Source organism: Anguilla anguilla, chromosome 3 (genome assembly GCF_013347855.1).
Source record: "Anguilla anguilla isolate fAngAng1 chromosome 3, fAngAng1.pri, whole genome shotgun sequence".
NCBI classification, from domain to species: domain Eukaryota; kingdom Metazoa; phylum Chordata; class Actinopteri; order Anguilliformes; family Anguillidae; genus Anguilla; species Anguilla anguilla.
Window position 1 is genome coordinate 37,007,031 of NC_049203.1, and position 20,241 is coordinate 37,027,271.

At 41.9% G+C, this 20,241-nt stretch overlaps 1 protein-coding gene across 5 annotated transcripts in view; it reads right to left on the bottom strand.

Annotated features, from left to right (window-relative positions):
- The window catches only part of LOC118223491 (activin receptor type-1-like), a 32,706-nt gene extending 15,330 nt beyond the window's left edge, over positions 1 to 17,376 (bottom strand). Inside the window, exons 1-4 of one of the 5 annotated variants that reach the window (XM_035410101.1) lie at positions 16,977 to 17,376; positions 7,674 to 7,747; positions 2,304 to 2,567; positions 178 to 392 (exon numbers count right to left, since the gene is read on the bottom strand). In XM_035410101.1, coding sequence (XP_035265992.1) covers positions 178 to 392; positions 2,304 to 2,567; positions 7,674 to 7,740 — 546 coding nt within the window. In that variant the 5' untranslated portion in view covers positions 7,741 to 7,747; positions 16,977 to 17,376. Of the gene's footprint in view, positions 1 to 177; positions 393 to 2,303; positions 2,568 to 7,673; positions 7,748 to 8,035; positions 8,258 to 11,888; positions 12,067 to 16,976 lie in introns of those variants that run through there. The other 4 variants (XM_035410104.1, XM_035410103.1, XM_035410100.1 and 1 more) reach the window with 4 other exon arrangements.
- Positions 17,377 to 20,241: the final 2,865 nt, after the last annotated feature.

A 20,241-nucleotide genomic window follows, 5' to 3' on the forward strand; every position in this document is an offset into this window, starting at 1 on the left:
GGAATGTACACACCCGGAAGTGATATGTCGTGCAGACAGCTGAGAAGATGCAATCCCCTGCCTCACATTACATTACAGTACAGGCATTTAGCGGACGCTCTCATCCGGAGCGGCTTACGCAACATTGCACATAGCAGAGCGCTTTACCGCGGCGCTCGGCTGAGAGGAAAGGCTCACCGCCAGCGTGCTGTCGCCGACGTTGGAGGCGATGAGGCCGTCGATGGTGCCGTACTCGGCGTCCCGCGCCGTCAGCCTCTCCATCTGGTTCCGGTGGATGCGCTGGAACACCAGGGCGGCCACGCCCGAGAGGAGCACCAGGACGACGACGGGGGCCACGATCACCACGGCCAGGGTGGTCACGCTGTAGCCGGGACCCACGCCTGCTGACCGCTCTGAGGGGGACACGGAGGCGGGAACATGGTCACGTGACCCGCAGCAAGCTGCAGGGCAGCCGGACTGAACCACCCTGAGAGTGTACCGACATGTAATAATAATAATAATATATAATATTGTATTATATATAATATAGTATTAATAATAGCCAATAGAGATGCTTAAGATTATACCTACAAATTGTACTCATGCATCACATTTGTACACTGTATTTTTGGACCACTCATAAACCACTCATATGGAAATAACCCTGACTGACCTTATTTTAACACTGTACGGATAGAGCAAACTAGTGAATCACACCAGATCATGTTTGCAGACAGAACTGGTGAGCCAAACTTGCACAGTAAAGAGTAAACCAAAACGATGATTACACCTCCGTTGAGAGCACCCAGTTCAGAAATGAAGGAGTCTTTCGGGGAAGCAGCTTTAGTTAATGAAAAAGCCAACTTTCACAGAGCTTTTTCTGCATTACTAACCAAACAGGGATGTGGTTTGAAAATCTCTGCAGAACTGAAGTAGCAGCATCTCAGAACTGCTCCCAAAATAATTTATTTTATCCATTTAAAAAATCAAGAACCAAACCCAAGTCTTTAGAAAGCAAGGTTTTTTGAGTATTGAGACTACTTCAACAATGAATATGATTCTTTTATTTTCTATTGATCATTAATACAGAGCTCACTCTTTACTCCTGACTGAGAGAGAAGCAGGGAGAAGACTGAATGCTCTTAACAGAAGTCATCCGTTTCAAATGCCACCTAGAAAGGCTTCTGTAAGTGATCAAGAATAGCCATTCTTAGATTTCAAGGATTGAGGTAACAGCTTGTTAACATAAGAAGTGTAATATCATCTCAGACAACATACAGATTAAGCACAATCTGTCATGATAGCACATGGAGTCACAATTTTTCCTCTAGCATGCATATTTTTTGATGTGATATTGTGTCCTTCACAATTAAGTTGTGGTTAAGTACAAAAATGGTACAAACCATGTAGTGTTTCTACAAGACAGCAAACATTGCAGAATATTCCATCTACTGCAGTCGCAATGTTTTTTATTCAATGATTGTCACTTAACACACTTGTAATACACAAGTCACGTAAGGCTAATTGAAAAATCAAAAAAGTTTTCATGTAGCAGCATAAATTTCATGTAGCATAAATTTAATTGACGGGAACTTTCACAATTTAGTTAAGGACTATACAAAGATTCATGAAAAAAGTTTCATGTCAGTCAAACAAACTTTATAGTAGTGTTTAATTTAGTGCTTTTTAAAAATAGCAGAAAATGAAACATGGCAGACTCTGAGTCAAAATGGCATACTTGTTCTAAGTGAGGAGATGGATCTCTGGTAACTGTCTCTATGTGAAATGGAACAGGAATTTTTAAATGCTTCATATTCAAGCGTATGTCACAGAACCACAATGTGGCCAACTGCCACAATTTTGAAGATTTGGCGGTGTGGTGTGCCCTTCTCCCACAGTTGGCAAGTTTCAGAAAAAGTTACCAAGCTGAAAGGTCAGAACAAAGAAAACTGGCGCAAGAAACATAACTATAAATCATATGATAACAATAGAGTTCCAGCAAGTCTTTCAATAACAGTGAGGTTTCAGTCACCTTTAGTGCTTAGGCCCCTAATCACAATGGAAACACAACATAAGAAATCTAAATTCAAAGGTAAGCAATGAACCTTGAAACCTTCTTTAACATATTTAAAAGGCAACCAGTGGTGCTGTATGAAAACAAAACAATAGCTGCATGAAGAGAACAGACTAATGTGTACCAGAGGTGACTAGCTAAGTGTGCGCAAAGGGTCAGCTCTGTCTTTTCCCAGTGAATTCACATTGAAGTTCAAGCTCTCGTATGTTCGTGTGAAATGGGTGTTTTAAAGGGCTTGCGCGCGCAGTACCTTGGACGGGCAGCTCCACGGTGACGTTGAGGTTGCACAGGTGGCCCTGGCAGCACTCCACGATCTGGTCGGGCGACGGGGGGGTCCGGCAGGTCATGCGGCCCTGCTCGTACACCTTGAAGCAGCCCTTCTGGTAGACCGGGGCCCCGTCGCTGAGCGCCAGCGAGGAGAAGCACTGGTGGCCCAGGCAGCGGTCGCCGCTCACGCACGTGCGGCCCTCGCACACGCACTCGTGGTCCTTGGACGCGGGCCTCACCTCCTCGTCTGGATGAGAGGAGAGGCGCGGGGAGGAAGCACAGCACGTGAGAGCTCTGTGTTTACCGGGCCGAAACGACCCGTACCTTTCAGCTGCACATGCTAAGTGAGGCAACAATGACATCTAAAACCCAAGGCGAAGCAGGAGGACTGAGATAAGGCTGTGCAGGTGAAATCGTGCCCTGTGCATCTCGGCTCCTTGTGCTTGGACCAGCAGGACACAGTGGAGTGTCAAAGCCTCCAATTCCAGGTACCTAAAATGTCCACAATTTTAAACTAGTCCTAGGGTGCATAGTTACAAATGTACCTCTCAAGCGAGATAAATGTACCATTCGTGAACTCTAGGACATGTTACAACAAAACAAGTTCAGCCAGCCACAGCAGGATGAAGGGATAAAAAAAGAAATCTGAGTTAGGAAAAAAAAAAACTTCAATCCCGACAACACAGGCCAGTTGGGAGAGGGCACTGAAAGAGAAAATGGCTTTAATTCCTAGGCTAACTGCAATACATTCATTTTAAAGTGTCAAAATTATAGAGGATCACAGAAAAGCTCCTGGCTATGATAAGCCGCGTTTCCACCCAAAGTACCCGGAACTTTTAGTCCCAGGAACTACTTTTCAAGGAACTAAAAGGTTCCTTCAGCCCATTGTTGTCTGCGTTTCCACCACGGTCTAAAGCGAAGATTAGGCAAATTAGTCCACTGACGTATGAAAAAGCGACGTCGTCGTCAGTCCATCTGTCCTATGATTTCTTCTGTAACCCCATACTACCACCGAAGTACATTATTTTCCAATAACTGGGACAGCCGGAGGGGTTTATTCCACTTATACAACGACTATATACTTTAGTATTTATTGATTTTTATCGACTTAATCACCTGAAATTGAAATATTCTTCCGCAGCCGTTTGGGCATATTATTTACCGTTGTCAAGCAAAACTCTCGTTGATAGTTTGACTTGGACCGTTGTTATGCAACAAACAGGATATAACAGGCCAATATACAGACTGTAACTGTTTTATATATCCTCTCAAACACATTCATTATGTTTTTATGCGACCAATCACTTTCATGTCTTGACATCCGAGGGGACAGAATGCATTCACATTCTACAAATAACTGGTAACAACAGCAGAAAACATGCACACGTCATAAACAATTTGCTGTTGAATTGATTAATTCGACTCTTACCGTCATTTCCAATATAGGCTAATTGCAAAATGACAAGAATAAATAGAATGAAAACTCTTGCGTGAAAATGTAAATTAATATTGCAGTGGTACAGCCACCATTTTTTTACTTGAAAGTTACTGCTAGCAGAGCAGCGAAGTGTGCCCTCTAGATGCGAACCATGCACCATAAATATGTCTAGTCTTCCTGGTCTTTTTGTGGAATTGAAGAATCGCAGAGTGAAATTATGGCAGTCTGAAAAAGCAAAAGGGACGATTACTAGAATTACTAGTTATTTTACCCTGACAAAAAGTACGGAAGGTGATTTCTAGTTTGCTTTTACTGTATCCCCAATGTAAATTACGCAGCACTACCGCATACCTCACATAACTATAAGTCAAATGTTGTGAGTCAATTATAACGGACTAACAAAGAAAATCCGGAAGAAAATATTCAGCAATCGAATTAAACCATTTGAATGTTTTGGTACATAATATGCTGTCCCAGCACGAATGCTTAACATTTTACAAAACTAATACTAAAGCAAGAAAAGAACAGAAGAGCACACATTATAATCCTCAATCTTAATTTCATTTTGTTCCAAAACGTTGGCAGGCTATAACCAAAAGTAGGTTACTGCGCCGCATAACATATAAGTTTGAATTGAAGATATTATAATGAAAATAAAACGGTTTGCGGCCGCAGCTTTTTAAAAATGGCGGTTGAAATAAAATACTGCGAGTAGTCGACCAATCAGAAATATTCAGCGCTTGCGCCCCACCCCAAAAGTTCCGGTACTTTTGGAAAGTACAACCCCCCGAGCAGGGACGTTTTTTGGGGGTCCCCGGAACTTAATTTAGACCCTGGTTCCTGCGGTGGAAACGCACTCAGTTCCTCAAAAGGTTCCTAGTTCCTGGGGAAAGTTCCTGCGGTGGAAACGCGGCTATATTATAAGGTGCCTTTATGTGAGGGGTCTGCAGCTCTGGTCCTAAAGGCCTGCAGGGTTTGCTGGTTGTTGTTGTTACCCCAAACTTATTTAATTAAAGCAGTTCCTTACAGACTGCAAACTAACATCATCTGGACTCCCTGGTCTTAATTTTGCGCCGATTTTATGGTGAAAAACAAAAACCGGCGCACCCCGTGGTTCTTCATGACGGGGGTCCAGACCCCTGTGTGAGGTCATCATGGTACAGTGGTCATATGGGACTGAACTTTCAGCTCTGGAATGCATGTAATATACCCAATTCAGGAAGGCCATGATATCCACAAAACGAACATCGTTTTCTCTGGGACTGAGCCTATAAGCCGAGCAATTTCCATTTCTTTCTTTCCACATTTTATAATTACTGCGCTCCCAGTGCTAGGGTATGCAGAACAGTGGTGACACAACAGCACGCTTGAGTAAAATTGGTGACTATTAAAAATAAACAAATAAATAAAATAAAAAACCATTACAAATGGCCCAAGTGTAAGATAACTATTTAAATCTGGTGTTCCAAAGGTCTAGGCTATGTATTTCATGGCTGTGTCCATATTACCATCATTCCCATAAAATGCAGAAATTGTTCATCAGGACCAATACGTATAATTTCATTTGTGCTGTTATAGCAATCGCTAGGCTCAATTTAAAATAATATAGATAAAAAACTTGATAATATCGATAAAAAATTTAAAACACCTGCATTAACGGCATCTCACCAGGGGGAAAGATCTGATGACATATGAGATTTAATAAAATTTTAAATAGTTCTATCCTTTAATCCAAGTGTGTTTGATGAAGCTTCTTGCAATTTAGGCAGAGCCAGACAGAGGGAACACTGCGAGAACATTGTTATTCTGGGAGCAGTCAGTCTCCTGATGAGTCAGACACTTCTACATTTAACTTTTCCAAACAGATTCTTTAATTTATATTCTATGCACATTCGTGCATAAAAGCTGAATAGTGACAATATGGCAAACCGGCAATACAGATTGAAATCTTCATCACACCTGAAGAAATCGGCGTATAAAAAGGATTTCACCTGTCAGGCGGAAAGGGTACATGAAAGGTTGCGGGATTAACAGGCGAAGCATAATTAAAGTGGAAAACTGGCCGAACAGCCACCCATTTGTCCCAGGGCCATCAAGGATGAGGCAGGAGGGGTCCCACCTGTTTGGTCAGCAGGTACCTTCAGCCGGTCCCTACCATTGCCAAGATACGCGGAGAAGCCATCCGTACATGCAGTTAATATGTAGGACATAGCCAAACACAGTAACTAGGAACTCCATTTTCAGTTCAAGTGAAAAAGAATCGAGATGTTGTAGACTCCAGAGTTTCTCCTATAGTTGTACAGACCCGGCAGGCCACCATGTTAATGAGAACTCCCACCAGGCCAATAAAATCCTTTTTTTAAATGCCAAAAATAGCGGCAAACACCTATCCGTTCAGAAATCAATTAACATTTGTGCATGGGAGCCATTGTGCAGCGCTGTTCCGAAACACTCCCGAAGTCAACTTCTGCGTTGTTGCCTGGAAACTTCACGCAACGAGAGGGCCACTGCTGTCAGTCCATTTCTATTACGTGAGCACGAGCATAATGGAAGCGGGTAAAGATGTGGAGCAGTGGTCTCCAACCCTGGTCCTGGAGAGCTACAGGGCCTGCTGGGTTTTGTTTTCACCGTAAAATCAGCACCCAATTGAGACCCAAGACACCAGGTGAGTTGTGAACTGTGTAATTGATTCATGAAGTGCAGAGTCACTATGAAAACCAGCAGACCCTGTAGCCCTCCAGGACCAGGGTTGTGGAGGGTAAATGAGCGGAGAGGATTTTTAAAAATCTTCATCAATTCCTCAAGGCTTCTTCAAGTGAAAGTAAATTTCTGATATTTTCTCATTTGACTGCAGTGTCACAGTATGTCTCTGGTTTGTACGGTCAACAGTACAATCTAACTTTACTGCATGTTGGTGATCATTGTATCGACATGATTGACCATAATGCTACCTCTGAAATCCAATATAATATCATTGCATCAATTCTACTTAAATAATCAACAAGCTAGCTAGCGTTATGCCCAATTCACATGATCAACTTGGTCGCGTGCAGTGACAAGGGGGCATTGTAGCCCATTTGGTGGAACACCAATAACTTAACGACATTTTGCATTCTGAATTTGCATTATTGACATAAAAATTGTGAGAAACCCGATTTCTGTTTGTTCATCCCATGGTTGCATCCTATGCTGTTGCGATTCTAGATAATTATATATGGAGTGGCAAAAGGATGGCAATGTGAAATTTAGGGATGTTATGACCACTGTTATAAATTCATAGGCTGTTCAGACAATATCAACTTGCATTGCTGAAGCAAGTTTCTACTTTTCTAAGGACACATTTATCCAAATATGTAGCTCCACAATAAAGCTATCTGTGCAGTCTTGCTCATAGGAGGAGTTCCTAAGTAGAGTTATAAGGTGGGGTAAGTAATTCTAGGAACATAAATTTAGGTAGAGCATGGATATTTCCAGGCAGCAAGCTAATGTCACCAGCTAGCTAGAGGGCCAGTAAAGACAAACTCAGTTGACAGAGCACCTGATTGGATAAACCAGCAATACATCTGAATATATAACAGCTCTTCAGTGAAAGGCTGGCATGTGCATCACTGGCTACGATAAATGATGCTGAGTTAATTGGTTAACATTAGTGTTAAACAGTCTTGTTAGAAATAGAATTAAGACAGGGAGAGGCTAGTTTAAGTGTAGCGGACATTATTATCTCAAGTTATCTTGCAAACGTAGCTTGCTAGCATTGTTATTCTTGCTCTTACTAAAGACCACCTTTTTTGATCTGATTCAGTCAAGGCACAAGCCCATCAGGGGTTTCATAGAATAACTTAGCAATATAAATTCTACTGTCATAGCAAACTAGCTAGGTATATTTAGTAATTCACGGGATGAAATGAAGCTTACCTTCCACACTGAAGGAGGGCAGGACCAGCATTATTAAGACCAGGAGAATCATGATGCCAGCTAGCATTGTAAATCTGCAGAACAAAGGATAAAGGAGAGGTGAAGCATTATTAGGGTTTTCAATGGTGACTAACAGAAATGGAACAAGAATTAGAAATTGGACTATTTTAATTTCATATTTAATATTTGTGAGGCAGACATCAGAAGGGATCACAACTTTTGAGTATTAAAAGAATCCACTGCATCCAGTTACAATGCTGACTTCAAAAAGGCAATCTGCCATCTCAAATAAAAAATTTGGAAAATGTCAGAGCTTAAAGCAAAAGCTAAATTAAACAATTGTATAGAAACTGAATACATACACTCTGGCTTTCCTGAAACTCACATGCATTGCCTGAATTAATTCAATTCCTTACTCACTACAGCACTTCTCTGGTAACAAAAAGGAACTGAATGAACTGTTGGCTTGAGAGCTAGAGGTACAGCAGAGGAGTTCTAACAGTTCAAAAGAAGGACCTGTCCGGATTGTCAATAAAGGGCCAATACAAAGTAAAAGAATCCTGTAATGGATGTGGTTCCTTCTCAGTGTCCTAGCAACAAGACCCTGAAGAGCAAGCAGAGGGGAGTTTGGTGCTGTCCTATCAGATGATGGAGAGTGAGAGAGGCACAACCCACTGTGTTGTGATTGGCGAGTACGAAGAGGGAGAGCAGCACAGCAGGACAGAGGCCCGAGCACAGGCAGAGCACGGACAGTAACGAGAAAAAAAAAAAAAACCTGGAAATTATTTTACACTGATTTTTTTGCTATTTCTTGGAATTAACACCGCAAGATATCCTTGCTTAGGATGTGGATTAGGTTTACCAATTCAAATAAAACAGACATTTAATATTAACAAGGCAGAAAGTAAAATAAACAATTTGGTTTCTGTACTGGTCTCAGCTACAGTTTGGCTTCTAGTTAGCAGTGACGTAATGAGATGCTAGCAGAGGGTAGCCTACTCCATCTGTAAATGCTTGTCATTACGCACTTAAGGCCTTACTAAAGTCAGATCACACAGCTGTCAGAAACACACGGACCCAGCCATAATGACGTGCATACTCGAGACACGAGGGAGACACTTGAGACACCCATATCAGCATCGGCAATGGGATACCACTCACAAGTTATCAACATCAGTTGAGCTTAACATTTTCTGGTCACGTGTGTTTGTCAGGTGTCATTCCAGCCACTGCTGAAACCTCTGAATTGTAACAAGCTGCTAATTGATGTCGATTAGACATTTTTCAAATTCCAGTTGGTCATATTAAGGTCATAGTATTCATCATAGTCAGAAATGGTTATGCATTCTGAATAAATGTTCCCCATTCAGATCCCAAGACATTTAATGATCAATTAATATTTCTATTCAATGTAATACGGTCTCTGAAGAATGATTTCTTAAGAACAGTGCCTCCCAACCTCAAACTTGGTGTATGCTGCTTTTCGTTCCATCCACAATTGCAACCCCAGAATTTTAACAAGCTGGTTTTTTTGTACTTGAGTGTATTTTCATTTTTATAGGGATTATTTACCCCTTAAGATGTAAGAAAGAGCTAACCAATCCATTAAGAGTAACAGTTTGATCATGTTGCCCTTAATTTAAGCTATATTGCTAACAATTACATAAAAAGATGTAAATTAAAAATGAAGACAATTTTAGAAGCCTCAAAAGCCAGTGAAAAGCAAGGACAGCAAATATGCCCATGCCCATCTGCAGAACACATTGACAACAAAATGAGGTTTAAATGAGGTTTTCCAGTTCTGCCTGCGCACCCTCTTCTGTTGCCACACACCAAATTCTTTGGCAGCGGCCGACGGATTGTGTTCACAGAGCTGATGCTGTGCCAGGCCACACCCCCGCAGGGAGCTCGGGCTGTTCTGGTTGGCTACCCTTTTTCAGTCAGGATGCTGGGCCCTGGATCTGGTATCATTCTGTTGTGGTTAGGCAGAGCATGAGTAAAACAGAAGATGTAATGAATACCTCCAGTGTGTTTAATCAGAGGACTCTGGGATACGTTTGGCAGCGGCCCTTCGAGGACGGAAAAAGAAAGGAGAACAAAAGCGGTCAAATCAAGCACCCCCGCTCTCAGCAGATGAACAAAATCAAGAAAAAGAAGGGCTGCGGGGGTCGACCACATTAGAGCTCTCCAGCGTCGAGTCAAGCTTCGGTTACCATGTTTATGACTTCTTTCCAGACAAGAGAATAGCTTTTGCCACCCATGCTTTAGCCAGGTTGTGAGTTCTAAAGTTTTTCATAACAATTTGGTGCTTTTTCAATATAGGAATGAAACAATTTCAGTCATAATCAGTCATAATGTCACTGATGGAGGTGGAGTGCACTGAGAGGAAAGCCTAGAACAAGTGGCTTTGTGACTCATGACACTCACCTACCTGTAGTAAAGGACTGAATGGCTGCAACTGCTATGCCACGGAAGTAGGCGACCAGGCGTCCTAATTAAATGGGGACAGTCCTGATTTGAGAGCATTTGTCCTGAGGAAAGTACTGCCGTTTGTCCCAATATTAGAATTAATGTATCCAAAGTTTCGACTTGAAAGTCCACACCCACCCCCCCGGTCTCCCCAACCCCGACCCTCCAGTTTGTGACCGCAATCTCCAACCATGCGTTTGCCCTGACTTTATACCCTACTCTATCTGGTCACCTATTTTGAAGTCTTAATTCCATCTGGTGATGGAGTGAAGTAGTAAAGCAGACGAGGACACGGTTAACGTCTGTCGCATTCAGGCCAGCAATCCTTCCAAAGTGGAGGAGTGCACTCAAGGTTTCGTACAGACGGCCCTAAACACCAAGCCCTGCATAGGCTACAGAGTCACTGAGCCGTGGAAACACAAGTGGGAAGTGTCGTTTTTATCTGAGCCAGGAGTCTGATGGTTGCTGTGGCACTGTAGTGGTGGCCTTATGCGACCGGCAGAGAGAGAGGGACGAGCATCTCTTCAACCCACACTTCAGTGCACTGGAGAGTTACCTCCCAAAATGGTCGAATGGCCCATCCACAGGATCAGTATGAAAACACAGTCCTCACCAATATGAACCTTCACATTTTGACACTGGACTACAGGTAGGACATTTTGACTAAACTAGCCAACTACTGTTCTACTCTACACTGCTGTAGTTTCATCATCCTGTTATGCAACAGAGCATAGTCTAAACCAACTGAATTACACATGACATGTGCATTCATTAAATTCATACACTTTTTTAGTACTTTTCAACAATAACACCAGTGTTACTAAAAAAAAGAAATCTACTGAAAAAAAGGGAATGAATACAAACCCTGTCGGAACAGACCTGTGGAAACTGAAAAGGAAACTGCTGCAATGCGCAGGTCAGTTAATGGACGTCTGATGCGTATCATCATGCAATCCATCAGAAATGAAAAGAAGGATGCAGAGATGAACAGGGAGCATTAAGAGGAGAGGAGTGTGGTTATAACTCATTCCAGAGGCTGAGGGACGGGCCCAGCCGGGCAGGCGAGGGGCCTCATAAAACGTGCATTGCAGACCGTCTCCGTGGCGATCCGGGGTAACGGCAGAGCGTGGAACCCCAGAGCTGCCGTGAACTATGCCCGCACAAACAGCCAACTCCAGGGGCATTTAAATCTGCGCCGCAGAGGGGGAAAAAGCAACGATGCACAGGAACGTCAGGGAGGAACACAAACGCCAGAATGGCACATATTGGAGGGGGAGAGCTTTAAGCGACAGTCCCACTTCCTGCCTGCAGCGAACTCGGCTCCAACTAACTACAGTCGGTCTCAGATGCAGAATTCAAGATGCGTTCTGGCTGCGCTGGGCGCACGGTTATTAAACGCTTACAGATTAGAGCTAAAACAAGCATCTGACAGAGACCGCTCGCAAAAAAAGCAGATTGACAAAGAGACTGGAGGACCCCTACAATGCCTTGCTTTGCAGCCTGATAACACATCCGCCTCTAATCAACAGAAGAAAAGAGAAACTACAAGCACAACTTACTCCCGGCCCGAATGTCAACGCATGGAAACGAAGCTCAGCGTCTCTCGGCAGGCATCTGAACCGACGGCTCCTCAGAAAGGTTGCTGCTCCGTCTGGGGAGTCCTTCGCCAGGTCCCCCACGTACGTGCGCGGACTCAAAAACGCTCACGCTTGCGACGCTCCCCTCCTGGGTTTCGCTCGCACCTACCCTGTTTCTGTCTGGGCCGGGGCTCCGGCTCGGTCCTGAAGCCGCGGGTCTGCGCGCTCGGCTGCGGTTCCGCCTCTAATGACGGCCTGAAACCCGATCCTCCCGCGGGGTCCTCAGAGCGATCGCCCTCCTCCCTGACTCGGCTGCCGCATTGTTCCAGCCCGTACCGCCAGCTGTTTCTGACAGCCAAATTACTGTGCGCTGAGCGGAGAGCGGTCGGAGAAACCTCCCCCCACCCCCCACCCCCCACCCCCCTGCTCCCCAAAACTACTTTTGGCATTATAAACTACTCGAGCCTCACAAATTATTCACTCTGTGGCATTCATCAGTACCGAGAGGGCAACTGCTCAGACACAGCAGAAATGGCCAGGGGCCAGATCAGACAGCACTTGAAATATTGTGACAGAATTTGTTACTTAAAATGTCTGTCTGCAACTCATAATCATCAGTGCGAATTTTAAACTGCTCAAAAAGCATAAAGGTTACTAATAAAACAAATTACCATCTAGGCCTACTACTTCAAATGAACTGTCGTCTACTACAGTAAAGCAATCTCCAATTAAAACTCAACCACTTTTAACGCTATCCCAAACTCCCAATATTGTGCAATATTGTTGGTTCTGATATAAAAGCTCTAGCTAAACCACTGACAACTTTTGGCAAAAATATGGAGAATCAGCCACCTGTAATATCTGTAAAAAATTTGACTCCTGTAAATTTCATTGGAATCTATTCTAAATAACGGTATGTTTTTAGGAGCCACCACATGGGTGATTCTGGTCTGAACTTTTCTGTTTTAAATGTTTTAAGAGGCAAATGGCCTAAGTCACATTGCAAAACAAATGTATTCCCCTTGAGGGGATATGAACCAAAAGGGTGTGAATTTTGGATGACCTGTACCAAAGCTTTGTACAGCAAGGGCACGCATTTTAAAACCTATGCAGAATCTTGGACTGGGCTGAAATTGGGGCAGAAAAAACCCCATAACATAACCCTTGTCTGATAAATTAACAGAACTTAGCTATCTAGAGGGTTCTTTTTACCCCCCCCCCCATTATATCATTTAACCTGAGCTCAGGTGTTTTCTGGTAAAAAAAAAGTCCCTTTCTGATTTTAGGTCAGTTTCATCAAGTCATAGGTCAAAAAGAATGTTCAAGAAGAACAGAACTTCGTGCACCAACTAGCTACCAGATTACTTTCATATCAAAGCCTGAGTGGGTTGGCATTGAAATGACCCTCACGTCAGATTAGCATCTCAGAATCCACCACTGAGAGACTTCATTATGAGAGTTAATGATCTTGATTGGCTTCCAAAAGGGGATCTGATATCACAGAGAACATACATCAGGTCTCCCCAGGGCCTACAAACTACAAGCATACATGCGGACATGCTTATCTAGATGGATAGACTCAGGTTAGATTACATACCACAAGTAGGCTACATTTAATTGTAGCAAATCTAGGGAAATACCTTACGAGCGGGCAACAGAGCTCTGAATGTGACACTCTCAATGGACTGGCACTCATTATTACATACGCCACATTTCCACTATTTAACAGTGTCTAATAATAGCAATACAGAAGGCCTGGGTGTCAGTGGGGGGAAAATATAAAGTAGATGTCCATCATCTATTTCATACGTGAATCCCTGAACACTCTTCCTTTCACCCAACACAACAGACTCATATCATGAACAAAAAACCGATAAGTCCATAGGAAATGTTCTAAAAGAGAAGGAGAATGGAAAAGTGTTTACTCCTGCTTTCTACAACATAATGCTCACAAGATTCAAGTGACTAATGGTTTGAATCATTTCCACATGCGGCATAGCTTCCACTTGCGTCCTTTTATTGTAGTGACAACAGACTTAGGCTAATGAATGACTTGAATTAATTATGTTGAAAATTCATGAATTGTCCACAAGGTATGAGCTCATTTATACCATCTAGGCCTACATACACCACACGGTCAAAAGTATGCGGACACCCCTTATAATTAGTGGGTTTGGATATTTCAGCCACATCCAGAGCTAACAGCTGCACAAAATCAAGCATACAGCCATGCAATCTCCATAGACAAACACTGGCAGTAGGACGGGTCGTACTGAAGAGCTCAATGACTATTAATGCAGCACTGTCATAAGACACCACCTTTCAAACAAGTCAGTTTGTCATATTTCTGCCCTGGTACAGCTGCTCCGGTCAACTGTAAGTGCCATTACAGTGATGTGGAAACATCTACGAGCAACAACAAATGGGTTTCCTTGGCCAAGCAGCCACACACAAGCCAAAGATCACCATGCACAATGCCAAGCGTCGGCTGGAGTGCTGTAAAGCACTGCCATTGGAAATGCCTTCTCTGGAAATCATACTTCACTATCTGGTAGTCTGACAGCTGCCCGACTCATCGACAACCTTCCCAAATTCTCCCATGTCACTCCTCTGCTGCGGTCACTCCACTGGCTACCAGTCGCTGCCAGGATCAGGTTCAAAGTCCTGACCCTCGCTTACACTGCAGCCAACAGGATGGTCCCTATCTACTTGCAGGACATGATTCAATTCTATACGCCTGCTCGACCACTCCGCTCTGCAGCAGCACCCCCTCCCACCTGAGTAAAGGGATCACAGAGCTTCTCCCCCCTAGCTCCCCAGTGGTGGAACAAACTCCCTGTCCCTCTAAGAATCTCTCCCTCCCAACCCATCTTCCGCCGTGGTCTGAAGACGCATCTCTTCAGTCTATACCTGGACTAACTGCCACCACTCTGTATATCATTCCACTTCAAATCCCCCCTTTCATGACACTCATGTTACATGTACCCTCATTCCAGCACTTTTGGTAATTTGTATTTGTCCTAATATTGTAGCTTGTACTTCTCCCTAGTTTGGCTTGGCATAAATTAGGTCAGAATAGTGTTCACTGTGTGAACTGAACTGTGTCCTTGGCTAGAAATAGCTGTACGAAATGAGTACCATGCCTTATTGAACCTGTGTTTTGTAGTTGTCCATGACCATGAAATGCACTTTTGTACGTCGCTTTGGATAAAAGCGTCTGCTAAATAAATGTAATGTAATGTACAGACAAATCTGGTTTTGGCACATGCCAGGACAATGCTACCTGACCCACTGTGCCAATTGTAAGGTCTGTAAAAAGGTCAGGGGCTGTTTTTCATGGTTTGGGCCAGGCCCCTTAGTTCCAGTGAAGGGAAATCTTAATGCTACAGAATACAAAGAGATTCTAGAGAATTGTGGGCTTCCAACGTTGTGGTAACAGTTTGGGGAAGGCCCTTTCCTGTTTCAACATGATGATGCCCCCATGCACAAAGCAAGGACCGTAAAGAAATGGTTTGTTGAGTTTGGTGTGAAAGAACTTGACTGGCCTGCACAGAGCCCAGACCTCAACCCCAACGAACACCTTTGGAATGAATTGGAACGCCGACTGAAAGCCAGGCCTTATCGGCCAACATCAGTGCCTGACCTCACTAATGCTCCTGCGGCTACACAAAAGCGAATACCTGCAGCCACGTTCCAAAATCTAGTGGAAAGCCTTCCCAGAGTGGAGGCCCTTATAGCAGCAAATTGGGGACCAACTCCGTATTAATGCCCATGGTTTTGGAATGCAAGGTTCAATAAGCACATATGGGTGTGACATTCAGGTGCCAACATACTTTTGGCCATAATTTTAGTGTATTTTAACTAGGAGCATACTACTGAAGTTAAACATCACCTAAAATTCTTGTGATGAGCTTAACTAAACAACCCCTGCTAAACTGATAATAACAAGTTCAACTTGTGGACAAAAGTAAGTGAACTTTATGGAAAATTGCCAGAATATTCATAATTTAGCTGGCAAAAACCTTGTAGATTAAAATACAGCATGATGTAATTATTTATTCAACAAAATTGCGGGCTGTATGCTTGTGCAAAGCACCTACATTAAAAGAGAGGCAGACGGTAACCAGCCAAGCCAATACAAAGGTAACAAACCTAGAGGTGCTATGGTCATGGTCAGGACATAAGTGAGCTTGCAATCAGTCAATAGAATGTGAATTTTATTTCACTGAACCCAGGTGAGACATGTGGTCTCTTCATCAAAAGAATCTACTTTGACACAGTGATTAGTGCCATTCGTACCAATCTTAAAGACATGCCAATTGTGCTCTCTTGTGAACCCATTGACATTACCAGTACTTGCGCTATAGAATTACAGATTTCTTAGATTACATATTTTCAGATCATGGTGGAACCGAGAATGCGGCAAACCATTCGTCTCGATATTACCGACACTAACGGTTTAAAGACCGATAACATAAGGTATCTGTATCTACTGCACAAAATGAGTCTGTAAGAAATCCAGCACTTGTAAATAATGTAATCTTTTTATTATTATTATTTTTTTTTTTTTTTACAACTGCTCAGAAAATAAACGGCATGTCAACGTGAACCCATTCACTTTTCTATTTAAAATAGTGTTATTTGATTTTGAAGAATGTTTCATAGCGGCTGCCGTAATGTTTAGTACTCAGTCGAGTGCCGCAGATATTGCAACACTCCAATGGGACCACACACGTAGAAACTAAAAATAATGGGGACGAAAATGTTCTAAAGCTATGCTTCCCAAAACAAAAACAAAAAAAGCATTCTGGATTATCACCTTCCTACAAGTGTAAAGAGAAGAGATGTGAACAAGATTTGACAAAAAAGTTTGAACAAAGAGCTGACGTTAAGTAGGCATTAACCATCCAAGTTACCAGCTAACGTTAGCTTTTAAATTGAAGTAATGTTAGCAGGCTTAACTTATATTATAATTGGAGTTACTCATATTATATAAGCTACCAATTGTATGGGCTCCGAGCAAATGTACAACCTTAGCTAACCAGTACGTTACTCTTTATTGTCGGAAAACGAAAATCAGCTGGGACAGACCGCTAGGATTTACGAGTTAGCTATCTTATAACATAAGCTATCTACCCATCTTTCTAACTAGACTAGACTAACGCTAAACAGTCGAAATTAGCTCGATAGTTTCATTCATTTATTATCAGACCATACGATTCTAATGAGACCATGCAAAAAAACGTGTATTGCTTACCGTAACGTTAAGTTAGCAGAATGATGTGGTTTCAAGACGGCTGAATAACGTTAACTAGTAACGATAGTTCGCCAGTAACTTCCCAAAAGCTGGTGTTTAGCTAGCTAGCCATCATAGGTCTCGAACCCGGAGAGTTTTTGTTTGATCTCATCAAAAGCAAACTTTCAATTTCAGCCAACATTGTTGGTCTTCGAGGTCTTCCATAAAGTTTCAAAATATTAAGCGATCTTCAGGACAGCGAATTAATTAACTTGGATGCTTATGTTCACCAAAGTTAACAGGAAAATTGGGACGGTGCTCAAAACTAAATAAAGTTAGCCTGCTAACTGGTTACACTCAATTTTGGAGAAGAAAAACAACTCTTCTTCTTCCCCTTCTTCTTGAATTTCGCCTCCTCGTTAAGTGGATGAATTGTGGTTTCGAGTCAACTACAAATGTGCTTACCGCCACCTGCTGTCGCGGAGTGCAAAACATAAAAAGCCATTAAAAAATACGTTTTCAACGTACAAAAATACCAAGTTACTCACGCATACAAAGTACTGTCCTTAAGTCAGTCATTTAAACTCGAAAAATATAGGCCTGCCATTAATATGACTGATATTAAAATTAGGCCAAGTTAAAAGAAACAATATTGGCTATCTTAGGTCACACAAATTAAACAAGCCATATTCGGAAGCAGTGCTAACCAATGTTTCCTGAATTATTTCAAGTAATTTGGCCCTGAGTTTTTTCATCTAACCATTTGAAGAGAACGTGGTCAAAAAGAAGTGTGAACAAATGAAGGAAAAAACAGAAAAAAGTTCTCCATATACCCGTGCCTTCACATCCTTTTTTATTACCCCTTTTGAAATCACTAATCTGTGCACTTTGTGATTTAAGAAATGTAAATAACTCCACAATCCTATCATCACTACTATCCCCTGTCAATCACAGAAATCTGAACCACAGACACTGCACCATGATATGCACAAAATCACTGAAACCAAGTTCTGTCTAAAAATATCATTTTATGTACTAGAATTAGGACAGACAAGAAACCCATGTTCCACTGTGTCAGCCAGTGCACTCAGTGCACAGCCCAGAGGCATTGTCAGTCTGATGTCAGGTGCAATTTAATTTTGAGCCCTCCAGACAAAGACAAAGACTAGTCACAGCAGAGGACCACTAGGTCCTGCTAGATTTTGCAATTTAGCAGTCGTATGGGAGGAAGGTAACATGAATACTATGCTATTACTATTGTAGTATTAAAATAAGTTGCTTGCATTGTTCAAATTGTATTATATAGTTATTATAAAGTCATATGTATTCCTCAATATATCATAAATGCATTAATTGACTATGTTTTTGGGAGCCTTGCACGTATCAAAGAATCAAATCTTTTTGGCTCCATGAATCTAGCTATCAATAGACTTTTTTGAAACTGCAATGCATTGTAATGTTTGCTGAGAGTATCGGAGCCGGGTTAAAAGTCTAAAAGATTTGGCAGTCTTCATTTAATTTATTTCCAGTATTCCTTCATCCAAAAATGTGCCGGCAAAAGAAGTCCAGAAACGGATCCAGTCCAACGTTTAATATGGTGCAACGCATCGTATTACTATGTTTGACACACATATTCGTCACATAATGTTACACTGACCAGCATTTCGATGATAGGGTGGAATCTAAAAAGTGTAGTTGATTTTTTTGTGATCCAGTATTTTTATTTATTTACTTTTTGAGAGTGAAAGTTGGGTAGGGAGAAAGGGGAATTCAAATACTTTTTTTGTATATTTGTGTTATTTGAAATGTTCTGATATGCCAGCACATTACTGAAAATAATTTTCTTTTGAAGGCAAATGTCTATCTTATCTTTTTCTTTCTCTATGTCATATTTTCAGAGAATGTTAATTAATATGTTAGATAAATTTAATAGATTCTATGTGTCAGTAGAGAGTTTGGATGTGTAGACTCTCACCTACACTGCAGCCAACAGGACAGCCCCCTACTACCTAAAGGACATGACTCAATTCTACACGCCAGCTCAACCACTCCGCTCTGTTGCAGCAGGGTAACTTTCACTCCCTGCCATCCAGGTGAATGGTTCTCGCTCGTCCCAACCACGGAGCTTCTCCACCCTAGCTCCCCAATGGTGGAACAAACTCCCTGTTCCTCTATGAACCACTCAGTCATTGCTAATCTTCCACCATGGTCTGAAGATGCATCTCTTCATCCAGCACTTATATTGCACTTGTATTGTTATGTTGATGTAAGCTCATTGTCATGCCTCCTAGTTTGACCATAACTTTCTGACCTATCCTATGATTACTGTGTGAACTGGACTTAATGTGTTCATGGCTATGAATAACTGTTACATAATGAGTATAGTACCTTATCTGACTTGTGTTTTGTAGTTGTTCCAATGACCCTTGGTATGCACTTATTGTACGTCGCTTTGAATAAAAACATCCGCCAAATAAATGTGATGTAACATAGAGAAGTGGAGGGGAGGTGGTGTTGAGATGTAGAAAGACCTGGGTCAAATAAAAATATGCATTTGTATGTGTATTTGAAAATGTAGTTAAATACATATTTGAAGTATTGTCAAATACATTTACACATGAAATACTTTGTATTTGATTTACTTAAATTATCTTAATGGAAAACCAAATACTTTCCCAAATAGTATTTAAAAATACATTCCTTTAAATAAATACTTTCCTGGGAAACCAAATACTTTTCAAATAGTATTTAGAGCCTTTTAAGAATACATTAAAATACAAATACAATTTTAAAATATTTAGAAATATTTCTGTGATAAACAACAGAAATGGCTGAGCCAGCAACAATGTAGGTTTCACACTGAAGGGGATATCACAGAGTTCTTTGTACAATCTTTGTGAGCGGCACTCGATGAGATGTCAGCGAGTTATAATACTGAGGGCACTCCAGGGGAACTACTAGGGGCTAAGGGTTTGAATTTGGATTATGGGCAACGGTAATCTAAGATGGCAACTTTAAACAACCCATGCACTACAGACAGTAGCCTAAATGCATATCTTTGCATTGGGGGATGGCAAACTCAGACTTCTTGATAAGCTACTTGCCTGTTTATTTGTACCCATGCAATTTGTTTTTAAGTTAGTGGCCCTTTTTTTCTGTTGTCAGAGTGTTCAACAGCCATATGTACAGTCCCATCTTTTACATTTTTTAAGGTTAGGCACTGATAAAATGAAATAATCCATGCATATTCACTACCAATTAACAATGGAAATCGGTACAATTGGAC